Source organism: Salvelinus alpinus, chromosome 28, assembly GCF_045679555.1.
Source record: "Salvelinus alpinus chromosome 28, SLU_Salpinus.1, whole genome shotgun sequence".
Classification (NCBI taxonomy): domain Eukaryota; kingdom Metazoa; phylum Chordata; class Actinopteri; order Salmoniformes; family Salmonidae; genus Salvelinus; species Salvelinus alpinus.
The window spans coordinates 27447247-27473907 of record NC_092113.1 but is presented as its reverse complement, the minus strand read 5'-3'; the positions used below and the strand labels follow the sequence as shown (position 1 = coordinate 27473907).

The 26661-nt window shown below is 45.6% G+C and overlaps 1 protein-coding gene across 1 annotated transcript in view; it reads right to left on the bottom strand.

Annotated features, from left to right (window-relative positions):
* Nucleotides 1–26661, bottom strand: part of LOC139557592 (integrin alpha-5-like) — an 86508-nt gene that overhangs the window by 39473 nt on the left and 20374 nt on the right. Inside the window, exons 2-10 of the mRNA XM_071372596.1 lie at nt 12862–12992; nt 2372–2472; nt 1820–1943; nt 1241–1302; nt 1067–1112; nt 813–938; nt 487–531; nt 199–242; nt 16–72 (exon numbers count right to left, since the gene is read on the bottom strand). Of these exons, the coding sequence (XP_071228697.1) occupies nt 16–72; nt 199–242; nt 487–531; nt 813–938; nt 1067–1112; nt 1241–1302; nt 1820–1943; nt 2372–2472; nt 12862–12992 (736 nt within the window). The remainder of the gene's footprint in view (nt 1–15; nt 73–198; nt 243–486; nt 532–812; nt 939–1066; nt 1113–1240; nt 1303–1819; nt 1944–2371; nt 2473–12861; nt 12993–26661) is intronic.

The following is a 26661-nucleotide window of genomic DNA, read 5'->3' as shown; positions in this document are numbered from 1 at the left end:
AGGTTTGTGGCTTACCTGTTCGCCAGTGTAGTTGAGCATGGACTTCAGATCAGTGCCATTTAAAACAGACACCTGCAGAGAGCAGACACACACACAGAACACATGGTCAAAATCGCTGAGGTCCAACATATGTATAGTGTATTAGGCCTGTGTTACGATATTCCACTCAAAATGAGAGCGGTGATGAGGTTTTCTTACCAAACCATAGAGCATGACCCCTTTTGGGACCCCAGCCACAACATCTGAGAAGTGCACAGACAGGGGGAAAACAGAGAAAAAAATGAAGATTTAGGAGGGGAAATATCACAAAGGTCACAGCCGTCTGGAATTCCAGCGATCGCAGTCTTTCCAGCTTAGTAGCGGGACAGAATTGTGTAGGTGAGTTCAGTTTGAGTTCACTTCAGGTATAGTAAACAATCTGAACCCTTTAATGGCTGTCTGACCTGCAGCCAGGCCTGTGGAAGTCTGCGGTACAGATGTCTTTACCTTCCACGTCATCTCCACTGAATTCCCCAACTGCAACAGAGTAACCTGCAAGGCCACAAGAGAGAGCAGACATTAGTCATATGATATCATGCATTCAGAACCCATACACCTCCATTACTCCTGAAGTGTAATCTATGGATAAAGACATGTACTTTGCCCAACTCTGCATCTATCCACCTTTTATCAGAGGTCAGAGGGTTAGAGGGAACGCGGTGACGTTTCCAAATCATAGTTCTCAAACTCAAGTAGCCTACACAGGAAACCAGCATGTTTGGAACGCAAAGGGATCAGGAGAGTGATAGAATTACGAGAGAGGAATGTCTTACCGTGGTAGCTGTCGTCATATTTGATCTGAGCCTGTCTGGTCTGGGTCTGTCCCTCCACAGACTGCATGAAGTACCCTGGATAGTACGCCTTGATTATCTCCTCTTTGGCTGCTGAGATCACCTGACCTGAGGAGACACAGGAAGCAGGAAACAGGGAGTGAATGGAAAGTTTCTCTCAGGTTTCACACAAATAACTTCAGAATACTGCTACAACTTATTTGCTTGTGGTCCGGGGGGGTTGTCAAACCCTGTACCTTGCCAGAAGAAGCTGCCTGGTCCTCCAAGCACCACTTTCCCATCCTGAAAACGAGAGAGCGAGAGCAGCAGAGAAAGAGACAGAATCATGAGTGAGATCATGTGTGTTTGCAATCCATAGTATTTGATAAACCTCTGGTACTGAACTGAGAGGAAGTGTTTAGGAGTGTTACCTTCGTGAAATCAGCACTGAATCCCCCCTGACAGTAGCCCTGACCAACCTCGTTAATGAATTCTGAAATAAACAGAGGCAAAGGTTGATACATCAGTTTTAGACATGAATGTTTCCGATTTGAAAAAGCTAATTTAAAGAACCATAAATGTCCTCATATTAAACCAATACTTCAGAATGTAGATATTTTGGAAATATTTTGAACCTTGACGTGATGACTCAACTGTGTATTGTGAACAGAACCAAGCCAGCCAGCCATTACAGCAGTAGGGATACACTTGGTCAATACGGGATAACATAATTGACTGCATCTGATAAAGGTACATTCTTTCCCCACAGCTAGTGTGTGATGTCGCTGGAAGTGTTTACTCAGTAGGTGTACTTGAGACTATATACATCCCTTCTGTTGTGGCCTTCAGGCGCAGCACTTAACCCCTGTCTAATAGCCTGCTGTGTGGACAGCTGCTGTGTCAGAGGTAGGCCACAGGAGTCACCTGTAGTTGGGTAGTGGGGTAGTCGGTCGGCAGAGAAGAGCATTAGAAATTGGATGATGTCTTTGTGAAAAACCAAGAAGGATTACCTGTGCGACAGGGAGCATATTCCACAAACTTGGTGAAGTTCTTGACAGAGAGGTAGCAGGTTCCCGTGGTATCTGACTGGGGCATGTCTGCTTTGGTTCTCCAGGAGTAGAGGGGGGCACAGGCCTATATGGGGGGGGGGGGGGGGGGGGGCAGAGGAGGGAGTTGTTTTTTCAGTTACAACAACACCCTGTGTAACTCGATGGAAACCCAGGAAGAGGTTAATGTTACATCTGGAGAAAAGTAACAATGTAACCAAATCCAGGTCACGTCCCTCACAATCATCAAAAACAACCTACAGTCATCTCAACTTCAATGTCACAGGAGCACAAAACACTTCTCCTCAGAGACACAGTGGAGGTGAAAATTGTAATAGAGTCACAACAAATAAATAGACAAAGACCTTTAAGACAAACTTGGAACAATGAACATATATAACCCCTTGACATGAACGCCAGACATCATAACAGTTGAGGGACTCTGGGCTATAGAGACCAACATTGAAAGTAAACTGACTTTCTCAACCTGGTCTCAGTCTCTGAGTGTCGTCTTACCAGAATGGTGTCTCCGTGGGAACGGACGGTGGCGCCGAACCACTGGTGGGACTTGACTTCAGCCTGGTAGTCTGTGCCATTGACAGTGACTATGCGGTTCCCTGGGAAGAAGACAGAACAACAACTAAACTGAGTGTATGAGTGATGACTGAAAAAAGCCCCTAATGAATCATTGTTGTTCTTCTCTTGGAGGCTCCAGACAACGTCATCCAAACATCTGCTACTACAGGACTAACTTACTGCATCATTAAACACTAACACACATCAAGTTTCTCATGAAGAACCTTCCAGAGAGAAACAGAGGAAAACTAGAAGGTATTTGGTGCTCACCAGAGCCTAATATTCCTCATTATGGCTCTGGTCCTCACTGTTCAGATGTCAACGTGAGTTCTCTGACTGGTCCAGCTCTTGGTGACCACACTGACCCTGACTCTGTTTGGCCACCTGGCCTGTAACCCAGAGCTCTACTCCATCGCTGTCTGAGACCCAAATGGCACCATACTCCCTATATAGTGTGCTACTCTTGACCAGAGACATGCACTATGTAGGGAATAGGGTGCCATTTAGGATGCAGCCTCTGTGACAGGACAAGACATGGCTGCAGGAGTCAGGTTCAAACAGGTTCAAACAGGACGTTTTATTGGCAAGACTGATGCAACATCTGTGTTGCCATGGTGAGACACAAAATCCAAACAAATCGGTTTATACAGTGTACATACCGTGAAACATCCTGTAACAAGTATTCTAAAGGCTTGGAATTCGGACAAGACGTATCCAGTGGAACTTGTACCCAGCAACCGCACCCCAGCCCACTTCTTTTTTCCCACCACTCTCCAGCGCTAAACCACAAGTGTTGCAACAGAGCCATATCTATCTGTCGGGGAAGGGGGCCTGGTGGTGTGAGCCAGAGGTTGTGACCTGTGGATGTGAGGAAAGCAGGCTGTGTTTCAGCCTCCTCTGCAGGCTGTGTGTCAGCTCTGGGCGAGGGCCTGCTCTGCTCCATGTCTTGGTGGAAGGAAAGAAAGAAAGGGGGGGGGGGGGACTGCGTCCAAGGAAAACAAACGCTCTGGCTCTGTTTCTTCCTAGCAACCTCTTAGGCATGCATCTCTCTCTCGCAAGTGTTCCCTCTCCCTCTCCACTTTCTGTTCATCCCTTTGTATATCACTCTCTCTCTCGTTCTGTTCCTTTTTCTTCCCCTCTCCTGCTTTGCTTCATCCTTCTCTCAGTGAGTTTGGTCTCCCCCCTGGCCTGGAAGGAAAGCAGTGGGGATTAGGGTCCTTTAATAACGTCACAGTAGATATAACGTCACCAGGCTTCCCCTTCAGCATTACTCATGGGCTCACAGCACCCCTGTTCCCTACCATAATACATGTGGTCACCTCCATCATGTGTGGAAAGACACGCTTTAGCGATACCACAAATAACATGCCTAACACATAAAAATATCTAAAGAGGCTTGTTCCTTTAACTGCACTGCAATAATCTGCAAGACTATTTTCAGAACTCAGGGGCCTTTGATTTGATAAAGTGAGGGGGTGACACTGAGGAGACATGCAAGACAAATAGGACTTTCTATTTAGGACACACTACCCCGGCAACCATGACTATCAGCAGGGAAATCCATCTATTATTCATGTTTCAGAACTATAGTAGATGGATTCTTCTTGACCACCTGGTCACGGTAAAACAGAAAATGATATTCAACATGACATCTCTACAGTTATGTCAATGACATGATCGCTACGTTCAGAGCCCAAGACTATCAACTCCATACAGAACTGACGTTGGGGTGTTCTCTAACTTCACTTCTCAATGAGCTGCTGTGCTCTGATCTCCGTGTCTGTCACTGCTCTTATTGTCCATGTCAGAGGCGCTATATTGGCATTCATACAGTGTGACGGATGGAATGATGAAAAGATCAGTAGGTTAAGATTAAGAGCCAGGACAAGCCAGACAAACACGGCTTTGATACAAACAAGAAAGAAAAATCCAGCAGACGCTTGTGGCAATAACATGTCATGTAACGTCCTTTCATTGAACTTGGGTAGACTTTGTGCTGACGTGACTAGTGCCCCTCTACCCTTCTCTCTCCTGGGACAGGACAGCAGAGGGTAGGGTGAGGTCTGGCGTGTGTCCACAGACTCTCCCCTTTGAACTTTGCGAGAGGAGACCCCTTAGATGAGTATCCTGGGTTAGAGTACAGGGCGGATGCGGTCAGAGACAAGGGGCCAAATTCACTCATCACATTAGCTGGCCCTGGGGGAGTTACTGGTGGTAGGGGAAGATGGTTCAGAGATAGAAACAGGGCTCTGATTCCCCCCCCCTGTCCCTCTCCCTCCCTCAGATCCCTGGGCTGTCTCTTCTTATCTCATTGGAATGGGAAGTGGAGAGGGAGGCCTCTTGGTTAGGCTCAGGGAAGACCTCACCCATACTTAGGGGAGACCCTGAAAAATGGCACAAAAAAAGACACACATCTCATATAAAGGGTCAATACTAATATATTACCGGTATAATATCTACCACAGTTAGCTGAGCTCTAACCATGTCATAAGCAAATAAGGAAAACATATTTCCTTTGTGTCAGGACCCGGTGAGAGAAACAGTCACTAATAGTCGGCAGAACCCAGAAGATGAGGCAGACTCAGCAGTACTAGAGATGGTGGTTTAATAAAAGGACAAGATCTTCAGGCAAAGAATATAAATCCACCACGTCCAAAAATAAAGCCAAGAGGCACAAAATGGATATCCTCCAAAATACAAAGAAACTCCACAAAGTGGGAAAAACAGCAGGGAAAAACAAACCTCAAAAGACTACTCAAAAATACACAAGCACTAAACCAGAGAACCTCTGGAAAATCCAATAAGAGAAATATATGTTCACAACAAGGCTGGGGCTGGGTGCTAACATACAAACACTGAGCAAAGAACTGAGGAACACACAGGGTTTAAATACTAACAAGGGAACGACACACAGGTGCAAACAATAATAAGAGCAAGGAAAAAACAAAAGGTACAAAAAAGGTGCAATGGGGACATCTAGTGACCAAAACCTGAACAGTCCTGGCCAAAACCTGACAGAATCCCCCTCCTAGGAATGGCTCCTGACGTTCCTACCAGCCTTCTCAGGGTGGAGGGCCCTGAACTGACGAATGAGGTCAGGGTCCAGTATGTCCTTGGCAGGAACCCAGGAGCGCTCCTCGGGACCGTAGCCCTCCCAGTCCACCAGATACTGCCAGGACCGCTGCACCCGGCGGGAATCCAGTATCCGGTGGACGGTATAAGCCGACTGGCCTCCGATGACACGGGGCGGAGGGGGAGGTCTGCCTGCCGGGATAAGGGGAGAAAAAACAACAGGTTTTAATAAAGAAATGTGAAATGTTGGATTGATCTTAAGGGATCTGGGTAAGTGCAGGCGAAAAGTAACGGGATTGACTCTCCTGGCAATCTTAAAGGGACCGATGAATCTCTGGGACAGCTTACGAGACTCCACCCGTAGCGGTAAGTTCTTTGTTGAGAGCCATACTCTCTGGCCAGGGTACAGGGTAGGACCGGGACGGCGACGTCTGTTGGCTTGTCGCTGGTACTGCTGTGAGGAACGCAGAAGATTAAGACGGGCCTTCTTCCACGTAAGCCGACAGCGTCTGATGAACCTCGAGGCTGAAGGCACTCTGACTTCTGCCTCCTGGTCCGGGAACAATAGAGGAGCATAGCCAAACTGACACTCGTACGGGGATATACCAGTGGAGGAGGAGCACAAGGTGTTGTGCGCGTACTCGGCCCAAACAATGAAGGATGACCATGTGGACGGGTTGTTGGAAACCATACATCTGAGGGTGGTTTCCAGCTCCTGATTCATCCTCTCAGTTTGGCTGTTGGACTCCGGATGGTACCCTGAAGATAAACTGGCCGTGGCCCCTATGAGTTGGCAGAAGGCCTTCCAAAACCTTGAGGCGAACTGGGGACCTCTGTCGGAAACCATATCTTGCGGAATGCCAAAGACTCGGAACACATGGTTAATCACCAACTCAGCTGTTTCCTTGGCAGAAGGTAATTTGGTCAAGGGAACAAACCTGGCCGCCTTAGAAAACCTGTCGATGATGACTAGGATAGTAGTATTACCATGGGACGGAGGAAGGCCAGTAATAAAGTCCAACGAGATATGGGACCAGGGTCGGTGGGGAATAGATAAAGGGTGAAGGAGTCCTTGAGGGCGGAGGTGAGAAGATTTGCCCTGGCAGCACACGGGACAGGCCTTGACTAAAGTGGCAACGTCTTCTCTTATGGTGGGCCACCAGAACTTACGCTGAATGAACTCCAAGGTGCGACCTACGCCCGGGTGACAGGTGAGGCGAGAGGAGTGCCCCCACAGAAGGACTTGAGATCTTGCTGCCTTGGGAACAAACAACCGATTGGCAGGACCTCCCTTAGGACCCGGTTCGATGGCTTGAGCTTGTCTCACGGTATCCTCAACTTGCCACGAGATTGGAGCCACGATCTTAGCGGCAGGAAGAACAGTCATGTCAGTATCTTCTCGAATGGCAGGAGAGTAGACTCGTGACAAGGCGTCCGGTTTGAGATTCTTCGACCCGGGTCTATAGGTAAGGATAAACTGGAATCGGCTGAAGAAAAGAGACCATCGAGCTTGTCTGGAGTTCAACCGCTTCGCCTGCTGGATATACTCCAGATTTTTGTGGTCCGTAAGCACTTGAAATGGTTGAGAAGCCCCCTCGAGCCAGTGTCTCCATTCCTTCAATGCCATCTTAACCGCTAGGAGTTCACGATCCCCCACATCGTAATTCCTCTCGGCCGGGGTAAGCCGGTGAGAGAAGAAGGCGCAAGGATGAAGCCTCTTGTCTTCCCCCCTCTGAGACAGGACAGCTCCAACACCAACCTCTGATGCGTCTACCTCCACCACAAAAGGTTAATCCGCCGTCGGTAGTGTCAGGATGGGAGCAGAGAGGATGCGCTGCTTGAGTCCTTGGAAGGCCGTCTCAGCTTCTCTTCCCCACAGAAACCTTGTGTTGCCACCCTTGGTTACAGCTGAGAGGGGCTGCCACCGAGCTGAAGTTCTTGATGAACTTGCGGTAAAAGTTAGTGAAGCCCAGGAAACGCTGAACTTCCTTAACGGACTTGGGGGTGGGCCAATCCCCTACCGCCCCTACCTTCTTGGGGTCCATCTGGACTCGACCGGGTTCCACTACAAATCCCAGGAATTGTACTCGAGAGGAATGGAATTCACACTTTTCCGGCTTAACGTACAAATGGCTGTCTAGGAGGCGTTTGAGCACTTGTCTGACATGCTTAGTGTGTTCTTGAAGGGAGCTCGAAAAGATGAGGATGTCATCCAAGTAAACAAACACGAAAATGTTAAGCATATCCCTAAGCACATCGTTTATGAGCGCTTGGAACACAGCCGGGGCGTTGGTCAGGCCGAAGGGCATCACCAAGTATTCGTAGTGACCAGTAGGCGTGTTGAAAGCGGTCTTCCACTCGTCACCGGGTTTGATCCGCACAAGATGGTATGCGTTCCGTAGGTCAAGCTTAGTGAAGACCACTGCTTCCTGGAGCAGCTCAAAGGCTGTGGCCATAAGGGGTAGCAGGTAGCGGTTACGGACGGTTATGGCATTAAGTCCCCGGTAGTCGATGCAAGGACGTAATCCACCGTCTTTTTTGGCCACAAAGAAAAACCCTGCTCCCGCCGGCGAGGTGGATGGACGCATGAGGCCTGCTGCCAGAGCGTCCTTGATGTAGGTATCCATAGCAGCTCGTTCGGGAGGAGATAGGGAAAAGATCCGACCCCTGGGGGGGCAGGTGCCCGGAAACAGGTCGATGGGGCAATCGTAAGGTCTATGGGGTGGTAGTTTGGTGGCCCTCTGTTTGCTAAATACCGGTTTGAGGTCATGGTAACACTCGGGAACTCGGGACAGGTCGATGGATTCTAGAGACTCGGGAGGGGAACTCGGGGAACTAGGGAAGATACAAGTGGCTTGGCACGTAGGACCCCACTGCTTGATAGTGCCCACAGACCAGTCGATGTGAGGGTTATGGCTGTGAAGCCAGGGGTATCCAAGGACGAGAGGGAACTCGGAACACGAGGTCAGATGAAAGTTCATCACTTCCTGGTGTTGGGAAACTGAAAGTCGCAAGGGGGTAGTGACACGAGTGACAAGTCCAGATCCCAAAGGGCTTCCATCCAACGTAGTAACCCTTATGGGGTCACTAAGAGGTTCAGAGGGAACGCCATTCTCCTTCGCCCAAACACCATCCATGAAGTTACCTGCGGCTCCAGAGTCTACCAAGGCTTGAAGGGGAAGCTCGTGGTTGTCCCAGGAAAGGGTAACTGGAATAAGCAGGCGGGAGTTGGATGGATGGGAGGAGGTTATGTTTCCCGTTACAGTCCTCCCAGGCCTGCACGGGAGAGTGCGTTTTCCCTGGAGCCCGGGACACGTGGAGAGGAAATGACCCGGTTTGCCGCAATATAGACAGCATCGCTCCCTTATCCGGCGGTCTCTCTCAGCCTGGGAGATGCGTCCAACCTGCATGGGTTCCGGTGGAGTCAGCGAGGATAAAGGTGGAGACTCGGAGCTGGGACCGATAGGAGCTAGGGTGAGAGATTTACGGTTGAGCTCTCTCTCTCTCAGACGCTGGTCTATGCGTGAAGCCAACTTGATCAGGGACTCGAGGTTGTCCGGTGGTTCCCGAGTGGCCAGTTCATCTTGGATGGTGTCGGAAAGACCCTTCAAAAAACACACTGTGAGCGCCTCGTCGTTCCAGCCACTCGCTGCTGCCACCGTGCGGAACTGGATGGCATAGTCCGTCACGCTGCGCCGACCTTGGCTGAGAGTCAGGAGCTGTTTGGCTGAGTCAGGACCCCTGGTGGGATCTTGAAACACTCGCTTGAATTCTTCAGCAAAGGTAGAGTAGCTGGCACAGCAGGGACTTTGGGCATCCCACACAGCAGTAGCCCAGGCTAGGGCTTTTTCCGACAGCAGGGTGATGATATATGCTATCTTGGACCGGTCGTTGGGAAACGACGAGGGTTGCAGCTCGAAGGAGAGAGAACATTGGGTGAAAAACCCCTTACAAACACTCGGATCACCTGAGAACCGTTGGGGAGGCGGCAGACGAGGTTCAGCCAGGGGGTTAACTGCCACGGGCACTTGAATCTGATGAACTGGAGCAGAAGCGGTTGCAGGGGAAAGTTGATCAGAAATCTGTTTTATGGAAGTCATCATCTCCGACAGAAGTTGAGAATGTCCAGCCAGTAAGGCCTCTTGCTGAACCAGAGCAGCTTCGTGACGTTGGACAGTCCCCTCGTGGTGGGACAGCATGGGAAAAAAGTCCTGGGTACTGGCTACCTCTGGGTTCATTTTAATGGCTCAGTGTTTCTGTCAGGACCCGGTGAGAGAAACAGTCACTAATAGTCGGCAGAACCCAGAAGATGAGGCAGACTCAGCAGTACTAGAGATGGTGGTTAAAATAAAAGGACAAGATCTTCAGGCAAAGAATATAAATCCACCATGTCCAAAAAATAAAGCCAAGAGGCACAAAATGGATATCCTCCAAAATACAAAGAAACTCCACAAAGTGGGAAAAACAGCAGGGAAAAACAAACCTCAAAAGACTACTCAAAAATACACAAGCACTAAACCAGAGAACCTCTGGAAAATCCAATAAGAGAAATATATGTTCACAACAAGGCTGGGGCTGGGTGCTAACATACAAACACTGAGCAAAGAACTGAGGAACACACAGGGTTTAAATACTAACAAGGGAACGACACACAGGTGCAAACAATAATAAGAGCAAGGAAAAAACAAAAGGTACAAAAAAGGTGCAATGGGGACATCTAGTGACCAAAACCTGAACAGTCCTGGCCAAAACCTGACACTTTCTCATACAGACAGAGGTGCTAGGCTCTTGTATGCTGGCCCAGATGGCAGAATTGGCTCTTCCTCACAAATCAAATGTGCGCCTTCAAAGCCCACTGTCCAAAACCCCAAAGGACTATCCTTCACCCCAATGCCCTGCTGCACATTACATCACTGTGACGATCATGGCCCTCAGCCAGCATCCAAGGATGTGCAACACATTTTCTAATCTGTTGGAAGAGAAAAGGAAGGAAAACAGAAGAAAGGAGCAACCAGTAATTTGATTCCTTGTGATCTGCTGTAAAATGGGGCTCTAATATACGCAATACACAGCAGATTCTTCTCTCCTACAACTCTGTCACTCCTTAACTTACTCTTTCATCATTCCTGTAAAGGTCGATGGGACCTTCAGCTGTCCAGTCACTGGAACACTTCTCTGAAGAGCTCACAATAATGAGCCATAAACCCAGGAAGGTTTACTGTATGTCTACCCTTTACATTCAGGTTCAAATGAAGCTCTTTGGTGAGAACAAATATATAATTGTATTTATTGTCATTGTATGTAGTGGCCGTTTCTTTTGACTGTGTATTTGTTCTCCCTATATGCCCTGGGGTTGCGACTGAACACATACTGTATCTAGCCTAAAGGGAAGAAACCCTTGTCTAAAACACTCCCAAAACACTTTTTTTGTCCCAAGAAGAAAGACACTAATGACATGCTCAAAGGGATCAAATCAAATAAAAACTATTAGCACATTTGCCGAATACAACAGGCGTAGACTTAACATTGAAACGCTTGCTTACGAGCCCTTCCCAAATAGTAAAAAAATATTCAAATTTTTTTTTAACAGTAACACAAGAGGAATAAAATACACAAGAATGGAGCTATATACAGGGAGTACCAGTACCAGATCAATGTGGAGCTATATACAGGGAGTACCAGTACCAGATCAATGTGGAGCTATATACAGGGAGTACCAGTACCAGATCAATGTGAGGCTATATACAGGGAGTACCAATTCCAGATCAATGTGAGGCTATATACAGGGAGTACCAATACCAGATCAATGTGAGGCTATATACAGGGAGTACCAGTACCAGATCAATGTGAGGCTATATACAGGAAGTACCAGTACCAGATCAATGTGAGGCTATATACAGGGAGTACCAGTACCAGATCAATGTGAGGCTATATACAGGAAGTACCAGTACCAGATCAATGTGAGGCTATATACAGGGAGTACCAGTACCAGATCAATGTGAGGCTATATACAGAAGGTACCAGTACCAGATCAATGTGAGGCTATATACAGAAGGTACCAGTACCAGATCAATGTGAGGCTATATACAGGGAGTACCAGTACCAGATCAATGTGGAGCTATATACAGGGAGTACCAGTGCCAGATCAATGTGAGGCTATATACCAGTACCAGATCAATGTGAGGCTATATACAGGAAGTACCAGTACCAGTACCAGATCAATGTGAGGCTATATACAGGGAGTACCAGTACCAGATCAATGTGAGTCTATATACAGGGAGTACCAGTACCAGATCAATGTGAGGCTATATACAGGGAGTATCAGTACCAGATCAATGTGAGGCTATATACAGGAAGTACCAGTAGCAGATCAATGTGAGGCTATATACAGGAAGTACCAGTAGCAGATCAATGTGAGGCTATATACAGGGAGTACCAGTACCAGATCAATGTGAGGCTATATACAGGGAGTACCAGTACCAGATCAATGTGAGGCGATATACAGGGAGTACCAGTACCAGATCAATGTGAGGCTATATACAGAAGGTACCAGTACAAGATCAATGTGAGGCGATATACAGGGAGTACCAGTACCAGATCAATGTGAGGCTATATACAGGAAGTACCAGTACCAGATCAATGTGCAAACGTATTTGAGGTAGATATGTACATGAAGGCAGGGTAAAGTGACTAGGCATCAGGATAGATAATAATATATGCAGCAGCATATGATGAGCGTAAAAGTATATGTGTGCGCATGTGTTTGTGTTGTATCGGTGTGTGTGTGTGCGTGCATGTGTTTGTGGTGTCGGTGTGCAAGTGTGTGTGTGTGTGTGTGTGTGTGTGTGTGTGTGTGTGTGTGTGTGTGTGTGTGTGTGTGTGTGTGTGTGTGTGTGTGTATCTGTAGCGTGTGGGTTTGTGTGTGCGCATCTAGTTTCCAGGAACCAACGTGTCAAACAAAGGATCAGTGAAGTAGAACAGAGACACATGATCACCTGCCGGCTACAGCAGCTTGGAGGCCATGGACCAGTGGCTTTAAGAAGTGCTTAGAACAGGACCACGGCTTGACCAGCTTAACGATTGCTAACCATCCTCTAAAATCTCCAGTTCTCAAGAGTCTCACGCTCCAGTCACCAGTCAAGACAATAAAAAGAGAGGAGTGGATGAGAGGTTTATGTTACAGGAAGCAGGGACGGGGCGAAAAGGACAGCTGGCATTCTGCTGTGATGTTTGACTTAAACGTTAGTGCTTAAACCACTTGTGAGTCGATAAGTCAATGTAATTCAGAACATGTTCAGACTGCAAGAGCAAGAAGGTGTGATCAAGACCTAAAGCAATGAGGTCATATTGGTTCTTACCTTGATTGTCAAATTCAATGTTGTGGCACTCAGATTGGCCGAGACTCCATGGGCAGTAGTACACGGACCCGCCCTCTGTGATGTTGAACTGACTGGTATTGGCCTTGGGAGCGCCAATCACTACACTGACGCTGTAAGAAGAGAGAAGAAACATGCAGTCATCCAAATGTCAATATGTCACCTCTACCTAACATGCTTCCTCCCCCAGCAACATAACAGTAGAGGTATAGCAACTTAGATCCACTGAATGAGTTTATTAATGTTAGATTGGTATTATTTTCTGTCATTATAGTTTGTTAATATCTGCTCTTGGTCTGGTATCAAATAAAAAATACATTCCAGACCTTCTATTCAACAGTTTAAGCATGATGCAGAGCCGGCACAGTGCCTTCAGACCCCTTAACTTTTTCCACATTTTGTTACTTTACAGCCTCATTTCAAAATTGATTAAATTGTTTTTTTTCCTCATCAATCTACACATAATACCCCATAATGACAAAGCGAAAACAGGTTTTTAGACATGTTTGCTCATTTATAACAAAATAACTGAAATAACTTTTTTATACAGTACCAGTCAAAACTTTGGACACGCCGACGCATTTATTAATTTGTACTATTTTCTACATTGAAGAATAATAATAATGTAGTAACCAAAAAAAGTGTTAAACAAATCAAAATATATTTTAGATTTTAGATTCTTCAAAGTAGCTACCCTTTACCTTGATGACAGCTTTGCACACTCTTGGCATTCTCTGAAACAGCTTCATGAGGAATGTTTTTCCTACAGTCTTGAAGGAATTCCCACATATGCTGAGCACTTGTTGGCTGCTTTTCCTTCACTCTGTGGTTCAACTCACCCCAAACCATCTCAATTGGTTTAAGGTCAGGTGATTGTGGAGACCAGGTCATCTGATGCAGCACTCCATCACTCTTCTTCTTGGCCAAATAACCCTTACACAGCCTGGAGGTGCGTTGGGTCAGTGTCCTGTTGAAAAACAAATGATTGTCCCACTAAGCACAAACCAGATGGGATGGTGTATCGCTGCAGAATGCTGTGGTGGCCATGCTGGTTAAGCGTGCCTTGAATTCTATATAAATCACTGACAGTGTCACCAGCAAAGCACCATCACACCTCCTCCTCCATGCTTCACGGTGGGAACCACACATGCGGACTTCATCTGTTCACCTACTCTGTGTTTCACAAAGACATGCCGGTTGGAACCAAAAGAATCTCAAATTTGGACTCATCAGACCAAAAGGACAGATTTCCACCTGTCTAATGTCCATTGCTCATGTTCTTGGCCCAAGCAAGTCTCTTCTTCTTATTGGTGTCCTTTAGTAGTAGTTTCTTTGCAGCAATTCGACCATGAAGGCCTGATTCGCGTGATTGTGTTACTTGAACTCCGTGAAGCATTCATTTGGGCTGCAATCTGAGGTTCAGTTAACTCTAATGAACGTATCCTCTGTAGCAGAGGTAACTCTGGGTCTTCCTTTCCTGTGGCGGTCCTCCTGAGAGCCAGTTTCATGATAGCGCTTGATTGTTTTTGCGACTGACATTTTCCAGATTGACTGGCCTTCATGTCTTAAAGAAATTATGGACTGTCGTTTCTCTTTGCTTATATGAGCTGTTCTTGCCATAATATGGACTTGGTATTTTACCAAATAGGGCTATCTTCTGTATACCACCCTTACCTTGTCAAAACACAACTGATTGGCTCAAATGCATTAAGGAAATAATTTCCACAAATTAACTTTTAACAAAGCACACCTGTTAATTGAAATGCATTCCAGGTGACCACCTCATGAAGCTGGTTGAGAGAATGCCAAGAGAATCTCAAATATAAAATATTTAGATTTGTTAAACACTTTTTTGGTTACTACATGATTCCGTATGTGTTATTTCATAGTATTGATGTCTTCACTATTATCCTACAATTTAGAAAATAGTAAAAATAAAGAAAAACCCTTGAATGATTAGGTGTGTCCAAACTTTTGACTGTTACTGTAAGTATTCAGACCCTTTACTATGAGACTCGAAATTGAGGTCAGGTGCATCCTGTTTCCATTGATCATCCATGAGATGTTTCTACAACTTGAGTCCACCTGTGGTAAATTCAATTGATTGGACATGATTTGTAAAGGCAAACACCTGTCTATATAAGGTCCCACAATTGACAGAGCACGTCAGAGCAAAAACCAAGCCATGAGGTTGAAGTAATTGTCCGTAGAGCTCCGAGGCAGGATTGTGTTGAGGCACAGATCTGGAGAAGGGTACCAAAATTCTGCAGCATTGAAGGTCCCCAAGAATACAGTGGCCTCAATTGTTCTAAAATGGAAGAAGTTTGGAACCACCAAGACTCTTCCTAGAGCTGGCAGCCTGGCCAAACTGAGCAATCGGGGGAGAAGGGCCTTGGTCAGGGAGGTGACCAAGAACCCGATGGTCACTCTGACAGAGCTCCAGAGTTTCTCTGTGGAGATGGGAGAAACTTCCAGAAGTACAATCATCTCTGCAGCACTCCAACAATCAGGCATTTATGGTAAAGTGGCCAGGCGGAAGTCACTGCTCAGTAAAAGGCACATGACAGCCCGCTTGGAGTTTGCCAAAAGGCACCTAAAGACTCTCAGACCATGAGAAACAAGATTATCTGGTCTGATGGAACCAAGATTGAAATCTTTGGCCTGAATGCCAAGTGTCACGTCTGGAGGGAACCTGGCACCATTCCTATGGTGAAGCATGGTGATGGCAGCATCATGCTGTGGCGATGTTTTTCAGCGGCAGGGAATGGGAGACTAGTCAGGATCGAGGGAAAGATGAATGGAGAAAAGTACAGAGGAGATCCTTGATGAAAAACTGCTCCAGAGTACTCAGGACCTCAGACTGGGGCGAAGGTTTACCTACCAAGAGGACAACGACCCCAAGTACACAGCCAAGAAAACGCAGGAGTGGCTTCAGGACAAGTCTGCAAAAGTCCTTATGTGGCCCAGCCAGAGCTCGGACTTGAACCCGATCAAACATCTCTCAAGAGACCTGAAAATAGCTGTGCAGCGACGCTCCCCATCCAACCTGACAGAGCTTGAGAGGATCTGCAGAGAAGAATGGGAGAAATTCCCTAAATTCAGGGGTGCCAAGCTTGTAGCGTCACACGCAAGAAGACTCAAGGCCGTAATTGCTGCCAATAGTGCTTCAACAAAGTACTAAGTAAAGGGTCTGAATACTTACGTAAATGTGATATTTCCGTTTTTTTTAATATAAATTTGCAAACATTTCTAAAAAACTATTTTTGCTTTGTACTATTTGGGTATTGTGTGTAGATGGATTAGGGGGGATAAACAATTTAATCAATTTAGAATAAGGCTGTAACGTAACAAAATGTGAAAAAAGTCAAGGGGTCTGAATACACTGTATATACATTTTACTGCTCACAAAGCTATACCCCTACTTCCAACATTCTAACAGGTTCTAGTACAGTACTATGTTACATAACATTGTAACCATGTGCAATTGTTGCTGTAATGTGTGCACAAGACATTATCTCCCTCTCTCGGTCACACACACACACACATGCGATCCCTGTGGGGCAAATTCGATGGGAAAACAAGAAAGCAGAAGGCCTAAGTGGGGTCACACTGCTGTTTCCACAGCTGTATGGCCCTGTCCCTTTAGACAGACATCTAGCTTACCCATTTAACCCTGCAGTAAACTAAAAGCAAAGCCAGGACTGGTACAGACATCTAGCTGCTGTAACCCTGAAGTAAACTAAACGCAAAACCAGGACTGTTACAGACAGCTAGCTGCTGTAACCCTGTGGTAAACATGGACACCCCTTCACCAGATCTACCAGCAACGAGTGGTCTTACAGGTGAGTCTTAGGAACAGCTGACCACGTTAAACATCACTGGGACAGAATATTCAATGACGGAGGAAACCCAAAACAGCCAGGTAATGAGAACTTTTAGACAAACCACTGAACCAGGACATATTGCCATGGCTCAACTGGCAGACATTTTTTCCAGTAGACAGTCTGGCTGAACCAGCACAGTGTAGTCATTACCTCATCGAGGCTCCAATTATCCCATCATCACTGGCATGGTGCTGGACAGTGAAGTGGGCAGAAAACAGAAGAGATGAGGGCAGTGAGTGTAGAGTAGAGCCTAGAGGGGGCTTCCTAAACACAGAAAGAGCACACCCTTTCCTGCTCCAGGTCAGTCACCCAATGATGCGTGGTAGTTTACGTTACCGCTAAATTTAAATATCTTCCCTCAGGGGACAACTACTCAACAATTTCCAGTCCAGACTCAAGACGATCCACCCTCATTTCAGAAACCAGCCTTGGTGAAACCATACTTTCATCCTTGTCAGACTGCACTGCTTTTGTAGAGTCACGACACGTTCCCATCTTGGTTAGGACTTATAGATGCGTCGTGGCTTTCTACATAGAAATAAGGTTTGGTAGAAGAGACTATTGGAGTACAGAGAAGAAGTTGGAGTCAGCCAGGCCTTATGGTGTTCAAAACTGAGGCCAAACAGGGGGGCAGGTCATAAAGCTGAGGGTATAGAAGAGATAAAGTGCAAGCCAAACCCAAGTCAAAGCTTTGGCAGAAAACCTTGGCTTGTTTTGGAAGAGGGAAAAGAAAACATGGCCGTCCGGATTTGGGGGAGAAAGAGCGAGAGAGTCCAAGTGCTCTGGCCCTGGGTTTAGACTGAGGAGGGTAGCTCCCAGAAGAGTAGACAATGGAGCTCTGGCTGTAGAATAATGTAGATACGAGAGAACCTTTGCCATCACGGATTCCCACGATGAGACAGCTGACAGGCTCTCTCTCTCTCTCTTCACGCAGATATGAAGTTTGACACTAGTGTGTTCACTCCATAGCATATTCTATGGTTCATCACTTGTTCATTGAAGGGATAATCCACCTCAAACCACTAATTCCTATAAATAACACTAATATGTGAAAACACATTTTATGAACAAATGTTTCATTTTGTCATTATAACAAGGTTGGTAGAAACATGTGAACATTGTTTTGGGAAATCTGTTGCAGCTCAAGCCTACTACAAACCCACAATGCAATGCTCTCGCTTTCTGTGCTGGCTGACCAGCTTGAGGAAAATAGGCAGGTTTCTCTACTCCTACCCTGACATTGAGACGGGATTGCTTGACGATTAGCTTAGTAACCATGTGACGCAGCATTACAACGTGAATGTGATGGGTCAGTCAGTTGGGTGGGACATTTCTCCATTCATTGCCCAATGGGATTCCTATCTCCTCCTTTCTGTAATATCTCTGTTTCCCACAAACACAGGGCGATTTGCGACATGGTACTTGAAGGAGAAACAGAGTTGAATAATTTGGTACACTATTTAGATTGAGCATATCTAAGAAAAATATGATGATATAAGCGGATGGATGTGTTCTAGTATGCCCATACCATCTATTGGCTGATTTGGTGATCTGAAGAGCAGGTCATTGTTTTAAAAGCATTATGAAATGTGATCGTGTGTTATACCCCCATCTCCAGTGACGAGAATTATGTAGCTATGACGCTGTTCCTACACGATTTCCTGATTTTCACAGACAGAACCACTTAGAAGTTAAATCATAGGGATTTTTTTTTTTACCCACTGACAGAACATAGACTGTCACCAAATTGACAGGAGTTTCATGATTTTTATTTCTAGGGGTGGATTATCCCTTTAATAGCCCACACTGCTGTGGAGCTCTGCTTTGTCCATTCATGTCTCATATCTCAGTGCTTCCCCTCTCTTCAATTCCTAGAGAGATATACAGAGCACAAGTTTGGCTGTGCTCCTGTGTTCCAAAATGTGCTTTTGAGCAATACCCTTTGAACAAATTGTATTAAATATTGTATAATTTGAAGATAAACATTTTAATCAGTACAGTCCAAAAATGTTTTTTTACAAATCCTTAAATCCGTAAATTTAACAAAAGCCATTAAGCAAAAAATCCCAAGCACTAAAATGCCAAAGATGTAGTCTTACTACATCTATTGAGAATCTGATCTGTATACATGCCAAAAGTATTCTGTGATGGCATCATTTCAAAGGGAAAAAAGTCAACAAGGGGGAAGTGCTTTAATCAGCAAACTGGAAACAGGGGTGTGTTTTTTTCACCTCTCTCTCTCTCACACACACACAATAACACCTTGATAGTGATCTGAAAGTATTCTAAATACAGAATAATTAGCATTTAATGGGCCTTTATCTGGCAGGGGATCAGTCTAGCTAGAGTTAGAATTGTGACTTAGAAAGGGCTTTGCATACAGAGACTGAGGACACTGTCTGGCCCTCTGAGGATAAGGACAGAGCAGAGGAGAGGTATACTATTTTTTATATTTCACCTTTATTTAACCAGGTAGGCCAGTTGAGAACAAGTTCTCATTTACAACTGCGACCTGGCCAAGATAAAGCAAAGCAGTGCGACACAAACAACACAGAGTTACACATGGGATAAACAAACGTACAGTCAATAACAGAATATAAAATATATATGCAGTGTGTGCAAATGTAGTAAGATTAGGGAGGTAAGGCAATAAATAGGCCATAGTGGCGAAATAATTACAATTTAGCAATTAAACACTGGAGTGATAGATGTGCAGAAGATGAATGTGCAAGTGGAACATGTGAACACCGGAGATAAACAACAAAGTACGCGCTCTCATCCACTCGCATGAAAACACTACAGCCAAAACGGGAGCTACTTAGAAAAACTACAAATTCTAGCTCATTTTTCCAAAAACAAGCCTGACACTCTTTCTAAAGACTGTTCACATCTAGTGGAAGCCCTAGGAACTGCAATCTGGGAGGTTTTCCCTTCATATTAAAAATGACAGCCATTGGAATAACTGGTGGGCTGAATTTTTGTCCTCGGGTTTTCGCCTTCCATATCAGTTCTGTTATACTCACATACATTATTATAACAGTTTTAGAAACTTTAGAGTGTTTTCTATCCAAATCTACCAATTATATGCATATCCTAGCTTCTGGGCCTGAGTAACAGGCAGTTTACTTTGGGCACGCTTCTCATCCAGATGTCAAAATACTGCCCCCTAGCCAAAAAAGAGGTTCAAGTTAGTGAGGAATATATAAGACTCCAGCTTCAGTGATTTTTGCAATTAATTCCATTCATTGGCAGCAGAGAACTGGAAGGAAAGGTGGCCAAATGAGGAGTTGGCTTTGGGGATGACCAGTGAAATATATCTGCTGGAGCGCGTGCTACAGGCGGGTGCTGCTATGGTGACCAGTGAGCTGAGATAAGGCAGGGCTTCACCTAGCAAAGACTTATAGATGACCTGGAGCCAGTGGGTTTGGCAAAGAATATGAAGCGAGGGCCAGCCAACATACAGGTCGCAGTGGTGGGTAGTATATGGGGCTTTGGTAACAGAACTAATGGTACTGTGATAGACAGCATCCAATTTGTTGAGTAGAGTGTTGGAGGCTATTTCATAAATGACATCGCCGAAGTCAAGGATCGGTAGGAGAGATAGTTTTACGAGAGTATGTTTGGCAGCATGAGTGAAGGATGCTTTGTTGCGAAATAGGAAGCTGATTCTAGATTTAATTTTGGATTGGAGATGCTTAATGTGAGTCTGGAAGGAGAGTTTACAGTCTAACCAGACACCTAGGTATTTGTAGTTGTACACATATTCTAAGTCAGAACCATCCAGAGTAGTGATGCTAGACGGGCGGGCAGGTGCGGGCAGCGATCGGTTGAAGAGCATGAATTTAGTTTTACTTGCATTTAAGAGCAGTTGGAGGCCATGGAAGGAGTGTTATATGGCATTGAAGCTTGTCTGGAGGTTAGTTAACACAGTGTCCAACGGGCCAGAAGTATACAGAATGGTGTCGTCTGCGTAGAGGTGGATCAGAGAATTACCAGCAGCAAGAGCGACATCATTGATGTATACAGAGAAAAGAGTCAGCCCGAGAATTGAACCCTGCGGAACCCCCATAGAGACTGCCAGAGGTCCGAACAACAGGCCCTCCGATTTGATACACTGAACTCTATCTGAGAAGTAGTTGGTGAACCAGGCGAGGCAGTCATTTGAGAAACCAAGGTAAGAGGCAGGCGGTCATAAGAATGCAGTGATTGACAGAGTCGAAAGCCTTGGCCAGGTCGATGAAGACGGCTGAACAGTATTGTCTTTTATCGATGGCGGTTATGATGTCGTTTAGGACCTTGAGCGTGGCTGAGGTGCACCCATGACCCGCTCGGAAACCAGATTGAATAGCGGAGAAGGTACGGTGGGATTCGAAATGGTCAGTGATCCATTTGTTAACTTGGCTTTCGAATACTTTAGAAAGGCAGCGTAGGATAGGTCTGTAACAGTTTGGGTCTAGAGTGTCTCCCCCTTTGAGGAGGATGACCACGGCAGGGATCTCAGACGAGAGGTTGAACAGGCTAGTAATAGGGTTGCAACAATTGCAGCGGATACTTTTAGAAAGAGAGGGTCCAGATTGTCTAGCCCAGCTGATTTGTAGGGGTCCAGATTTTGCAGCTCTTTCAGAACATCAGCTATCTGGATTTTGGTGAAGGAGAAATTGGGGAGGCTTGGGCAAGTTGCTGTGGGGGGTGCAGAGCTGTTGACCGGGGTAGGGGTAGCCAGGTGGAAAGCATTGCCAGCCGTAGAAAAATGCTTATTGAAATTCGCGATTATCGTAGATTTATCGGTGGTGACAGTGGTTCCTAGCCTCAGTGCAGTGAGCAGCTGGGAGGAGGTGCTCTTATTCTCCATGGACTTTACTATAGAGGACACCGTCTGGGCCTCTGAGGATAAGGACAGAGCAGAGGAGAGGTATACTATAGAGGACACGGTCTGGCCCTCTGAGGATAAGGACAGAGCAGAAGAGAGGTATACTATAAAGGACATGGAGTCATTTCAGTTGCTTAATGTAAACACCAGGCTCTTCAAATCTACAGAGAATGTTATTGAGTGTATGAGGAACTCAAGGGAAAGTCAACACTGCAATATCTACATCAGAGTTTGAATCAACAATCTCCGGCACAGAGAGAGTCAGTCAGAAGAGGGAGGTCCTAATTATAGAAGGTCAACATAGGCCACTTTCACCAGTGAAGTCACAAGGTGCGATCCTCTGCCCAGGCGTTGCGGATGCATGTAAGATCTTACAACTCCTGGATAGGTATTTTACGTATCAGCTAACCACATCATATGTTTTAGCAATTTGTCAGTCAATGACACTAAAACATATGAGCAATGAGGTCACTGTGGTTCTAGACTGGCCAGCAGATTCACCACAACTCTGATGTAGTCATAGCCTGCGTCGAGGTGACAGCCACAATACTTCAGAAACATGCTGGTAGAGGTTTGGTTTAGGGTCAGCTAAACCAAAGCCAAGAAACCCACAATCCTGCACTGGTGCAGTCATAGGAAGGGTTCTTTTCATTACCATATAATTCCAACATAGTTTCCCAAAAAATGTATTGTGTTCATTTTGGCATCATATTTTTATGTTGAAATATAAACAGCATAAAGTTTAGTACGGAGTCTTTGAGCAATCTACTGCTGGGAATGGCAGTGTGGGTGGAAGAAAAACATTAGTGGCTTTCCTGCGTCTCCCGAAGCGAGACCCACCTCCCCAATCAGCAGCCCACTAACGATCCCAACCAACCCCAGTCTGATGGTTTCAGCGTTAATTAAACTAATTGATTTAGGCTGCTAGTGTCGAGCACACAACACAGAAACTCCTTAGTACAAACACAGACTCCTCAGTACAAACACAAACTCCTCAGTACAAACACAGACTCCTCAGTACAAACACAGACTCCTCAGTACAAACACAGACTCCTCAGTACAAACACAGACTCCTCAGTACAAACACAGACTGTTGCTGGTGAGGGTTGTCTAATTTGAGGCTTCTGAAATCAGCAATATATAAGCTGCTGGTTGCAGCCACTATTTATAATGGTTTTTTAAAAACGAAGGGGCATTATATAATGGTGGAAACTGTTGGTCTACCGCTGATCTTCCCAGGCTTAACCCAATAGAGTTTATGATGACGTTCAAGAGAAAGGCAGTCAGAAGCCAAATTCCTCTCGCCCCCTTCCCACCCAAACACAGCTTTTTACCCATTCCACAGTTAATGGTCTTCCTCCCAGCTGCAAAGCTTATGGCACTTGAACACTATTATAATTGTTTTAAGCCAGTCAGGAAAAAAACAGATGCAGCTATGACTAAATAGCAAGAAATCACAATCACATTTTGTTGAACTACCAGATGGTGACTGCAGGCGGCTGCAGTCACCATCTGCAGTCGTAAACCCTGGCTGCAATGGGAATGGTATGGCACAGACAGATTCCCAGGGAACTGGTAGGTCTACATATGAGGGAAAGACTGGAGAAAGGGCAGCAGAACTGGAGCCTTTAAATGAACAAGGCAGGAATCACCTGGAATTAAGTCCAGAAAACTGCCAAGACAAGAGTTTGCTGAAAATGCACTGTTGAGGACCTCCGCTCCACAAAGAGTTAAAAATAATAAGTAAAGAAGCTTTCAAAAACGTTAGTCCAAACCTCAGCTAGGGATGGGACTGGCCTGAACAAAATCCCAAACAAAATGGTGTCACTCAACTAACTCTTCACAGAGTTTACACTTCTAAATCAAATCTCCTCACATAAGGGGAAACTGAATTAGCTCAAGTGTAGTGACCCAAACTGAGCCCGTGGCAGTCTTGACCTCCCTCCCTACCAGATATTGAGATCTATCCTGAGCCCAAAACCCAATGAGTAAACAGCTACAGCAGCAACGGTCTCTCTCTTCCACTTTGAGAAACCAACTGCCGCACTGCCTCGACGAACTGACGCCAATACACTAAAGAAAATGCATGGCTGTACAAGAGGATGGTCTTCAGTCAGCAAAGCCAACAAACTGTCAAATGGGACCGTCACAAGCACACCAAGTATGGCATCGTCACATTATTACTGGACTGAATTACTGGAGCTATTTCAGACTCACTATTCCACTGTGGAGGGGAATGCCAGTTGAATAGTACTGTAATGTAACAACTTATTTTGGACCACATGAAGCCATGACACACGGCCTTCAGTCAGACACACGGCCTACGGTTCGATCAGAGCCAACGCCAAACCGGGAAACAGACTGTCTGACTCCCAACTGCTATTTTGTCTGGTCATCCACTCAGCACTACACACAGGCACACGTGCACAGACACACGCACTCACACAAACACAGCATGTGTGTAGTGCTGCTGTCCAGGATCTCCTTACTCTTATGGGACAGGCAGAGGGATGATGAGAGTACCAGGGCCTGCTGGGACAGTTAGAGAAGAATGAGAGAGAGCACTGTGCAAAACGCTCACACATAAAACCTGTAAGCTGCTACAGTAGGCTGTATCCAAAGACTAAATGAGGTAGGAACATGCACTGGAAAATATTATTTTGAGAATTATGGAACAGTTCCAATCTCATTAGGGTTTCCTAACAATTTACCAAAACTACCCAGCCTCCAGGTGAAAACATAGTTTGTCAAACTCCCATCTTGAGTACTGTCCTTCAAAAGCAGGAGTTAAAACAAAAACTACACACCCACCAATGTTGATCTGATAAACATGATCCCATCTCCAGAACCGGATCTTAATGTCACTGCAAAAAAATGTCCTCCCAAAGGACATTGGTCCTGTGCAGTGGAGGCCTGCAAATCAACAGAACTGGCCCAGGTGCAGAGAGCCACACGTACACTACACTGCTGTTTCGAATCAGGGTCGTTCCACCTCAAACAGCACAAGAGGATTGACACCCACCATTTCTGATTGTTCTGGAATAATTTCTGTTGCTAGAAAGAAATAAGATTGGCATTTCTGCTTTTGTTGATATATCATTTACATTTTTTTGCGATTGCTTACACACTTATTGCGGAATTTGACTCATTGTGTCAAAACTCTACAAACAAGCCAAATAAGACAACACTTACTTCTATGGCATCTCACTTCTATGGCAAAATGAAACTCTGCAATCAAAACCTAACAATCCTTTTTCAAAATTGTAATTTTGCAACAAAATGATACACACGTGCACCATTTTAATTACTCTTTCAAGAGTATTGTGTTTTGACTGTACGTTTGTTTATGTGTAACTCTGTGTTGTTTTTGTCGCACTGCTTTGCTTTGTCTTGGCCAGGTCGCAGTTGTAAATGAGAACTTGTTCTCAACTGGCCTACCTGGTTAAATAAAGGTGAAATTTAAAAATAAAAAAAACATTTAAAAGGGATGGGGTGGATGGTTTATGGATCCCGCCTTCTGTTAGGGTCTGGCCACATCACCTCATCCACATCACAAACAATGTCATCCCTGGATAGGCAACAGGGAAAATATCGCCTTGAGTGTCATATCCAACCCTGGACTGACCCCACCTCAATGTCTCCGCATGCCTCTTCCATTGCTTGCAGAAGAGGCAGGCGGTCATGTGGTTGGCGGTCATACACTTTCCAAACACCAAGCCAAAAATAATTCCTCAATCGGTTTGAGAAATGGGGAGTAAGGGGGCAAGTATACAACTGTGAAGTTATTGTGGTTGGTGAACCAGTCCCTGACCAGAGCAGCCCAGTGGAAACTAACATTATCCCAGATGACAACAAACCTGGGCTGCTCTGGTCCGTCCTGTACAACTGCATTATGTAGTGCATCCAGACATATGATTATGTGTTGCAGTATTGTAGAGCCCTAGGGTGGCATGGTGATGGAAAACTCCTTGCAGACTAATGGTGTCACACAAGGTGATATTTCAAAGTCCAGGACTCTCTAATAGAAAATGCATATACTGTACCGTGAATATGGTGTTTAATCAAAACACAGAACTACAATGTCTACTTTTTCACACAATGATGGGGGTGGGTTGGGTCAGACACATTCAGTCAAAAACTACAAGCTACAGGCAAGGCAGGTGACCCCACAGACAAGGAGGTCTTTGACTAACGCTGTTCCTCTCAAATGGAACCCTGTACAGCTGCTTCATCGTAAGTTGGTGTTGACGCAAGATGCGGCAGTGTCGACATACTGACACGGTTGATATTATGGAATGTTGTGTGATCTGCAATGATTTGCTCTCATAGTTGATGTAGGCAGATGGTGTTGTTTGACAACACTAGATTGACAATGGCCAGTTCCTGTTCATGGGTGAACAGACGTTGCCTTCCACCCTCAGGAGGTCATCTGGAAGTTCTGTAGAAAATGCAAGAATATGATGTCATTGGTTAGGTTCTTATTTTTTACATACTTGTCACGCCCTGACCGTAGATTGCTTTGTATGTTTCTATTTTTAGTTTGGTCAGGGTGTGATGTGGGTGGGTATTCTATGTTGTAGGTCTAGGTTTTCTGTTTCTGTGTTTTTGGCCTGGTGTGGTTCCCAATCAGAGGCAGCTGTCTATCGTTGTCTCTGATTCGGAGCCATATTTAGGTAGCCTGTTTTCCCACTTTTGTTTGTGGGTGGTTGTTTCCTGTTTAGTGTTTTGTTTCACCTTTCAGGACTGTTCGTTTGTCGTTTTTGTTGTTTGTCAAGTGTTTTCGTATTTTATAAAAAAAATATGACCACTTACCACGCTGCACCTTGGCCCTCCTCTCCTTCTCCAGACGACAATTGTTACAGAACCACCCACCAACAACGGACCAAGCAGCGTGGTAAAAAGGAGGAATGGACATGGGAGGACATTCTGGACGGCAAGGGATCTTACACATGGGAGGAGATTCTGTCTGGAAGGGATCGCCTTCCATGGGAACAGGTGGAGGCAGCCAGGAGAGCGGAGGCAGCAGGA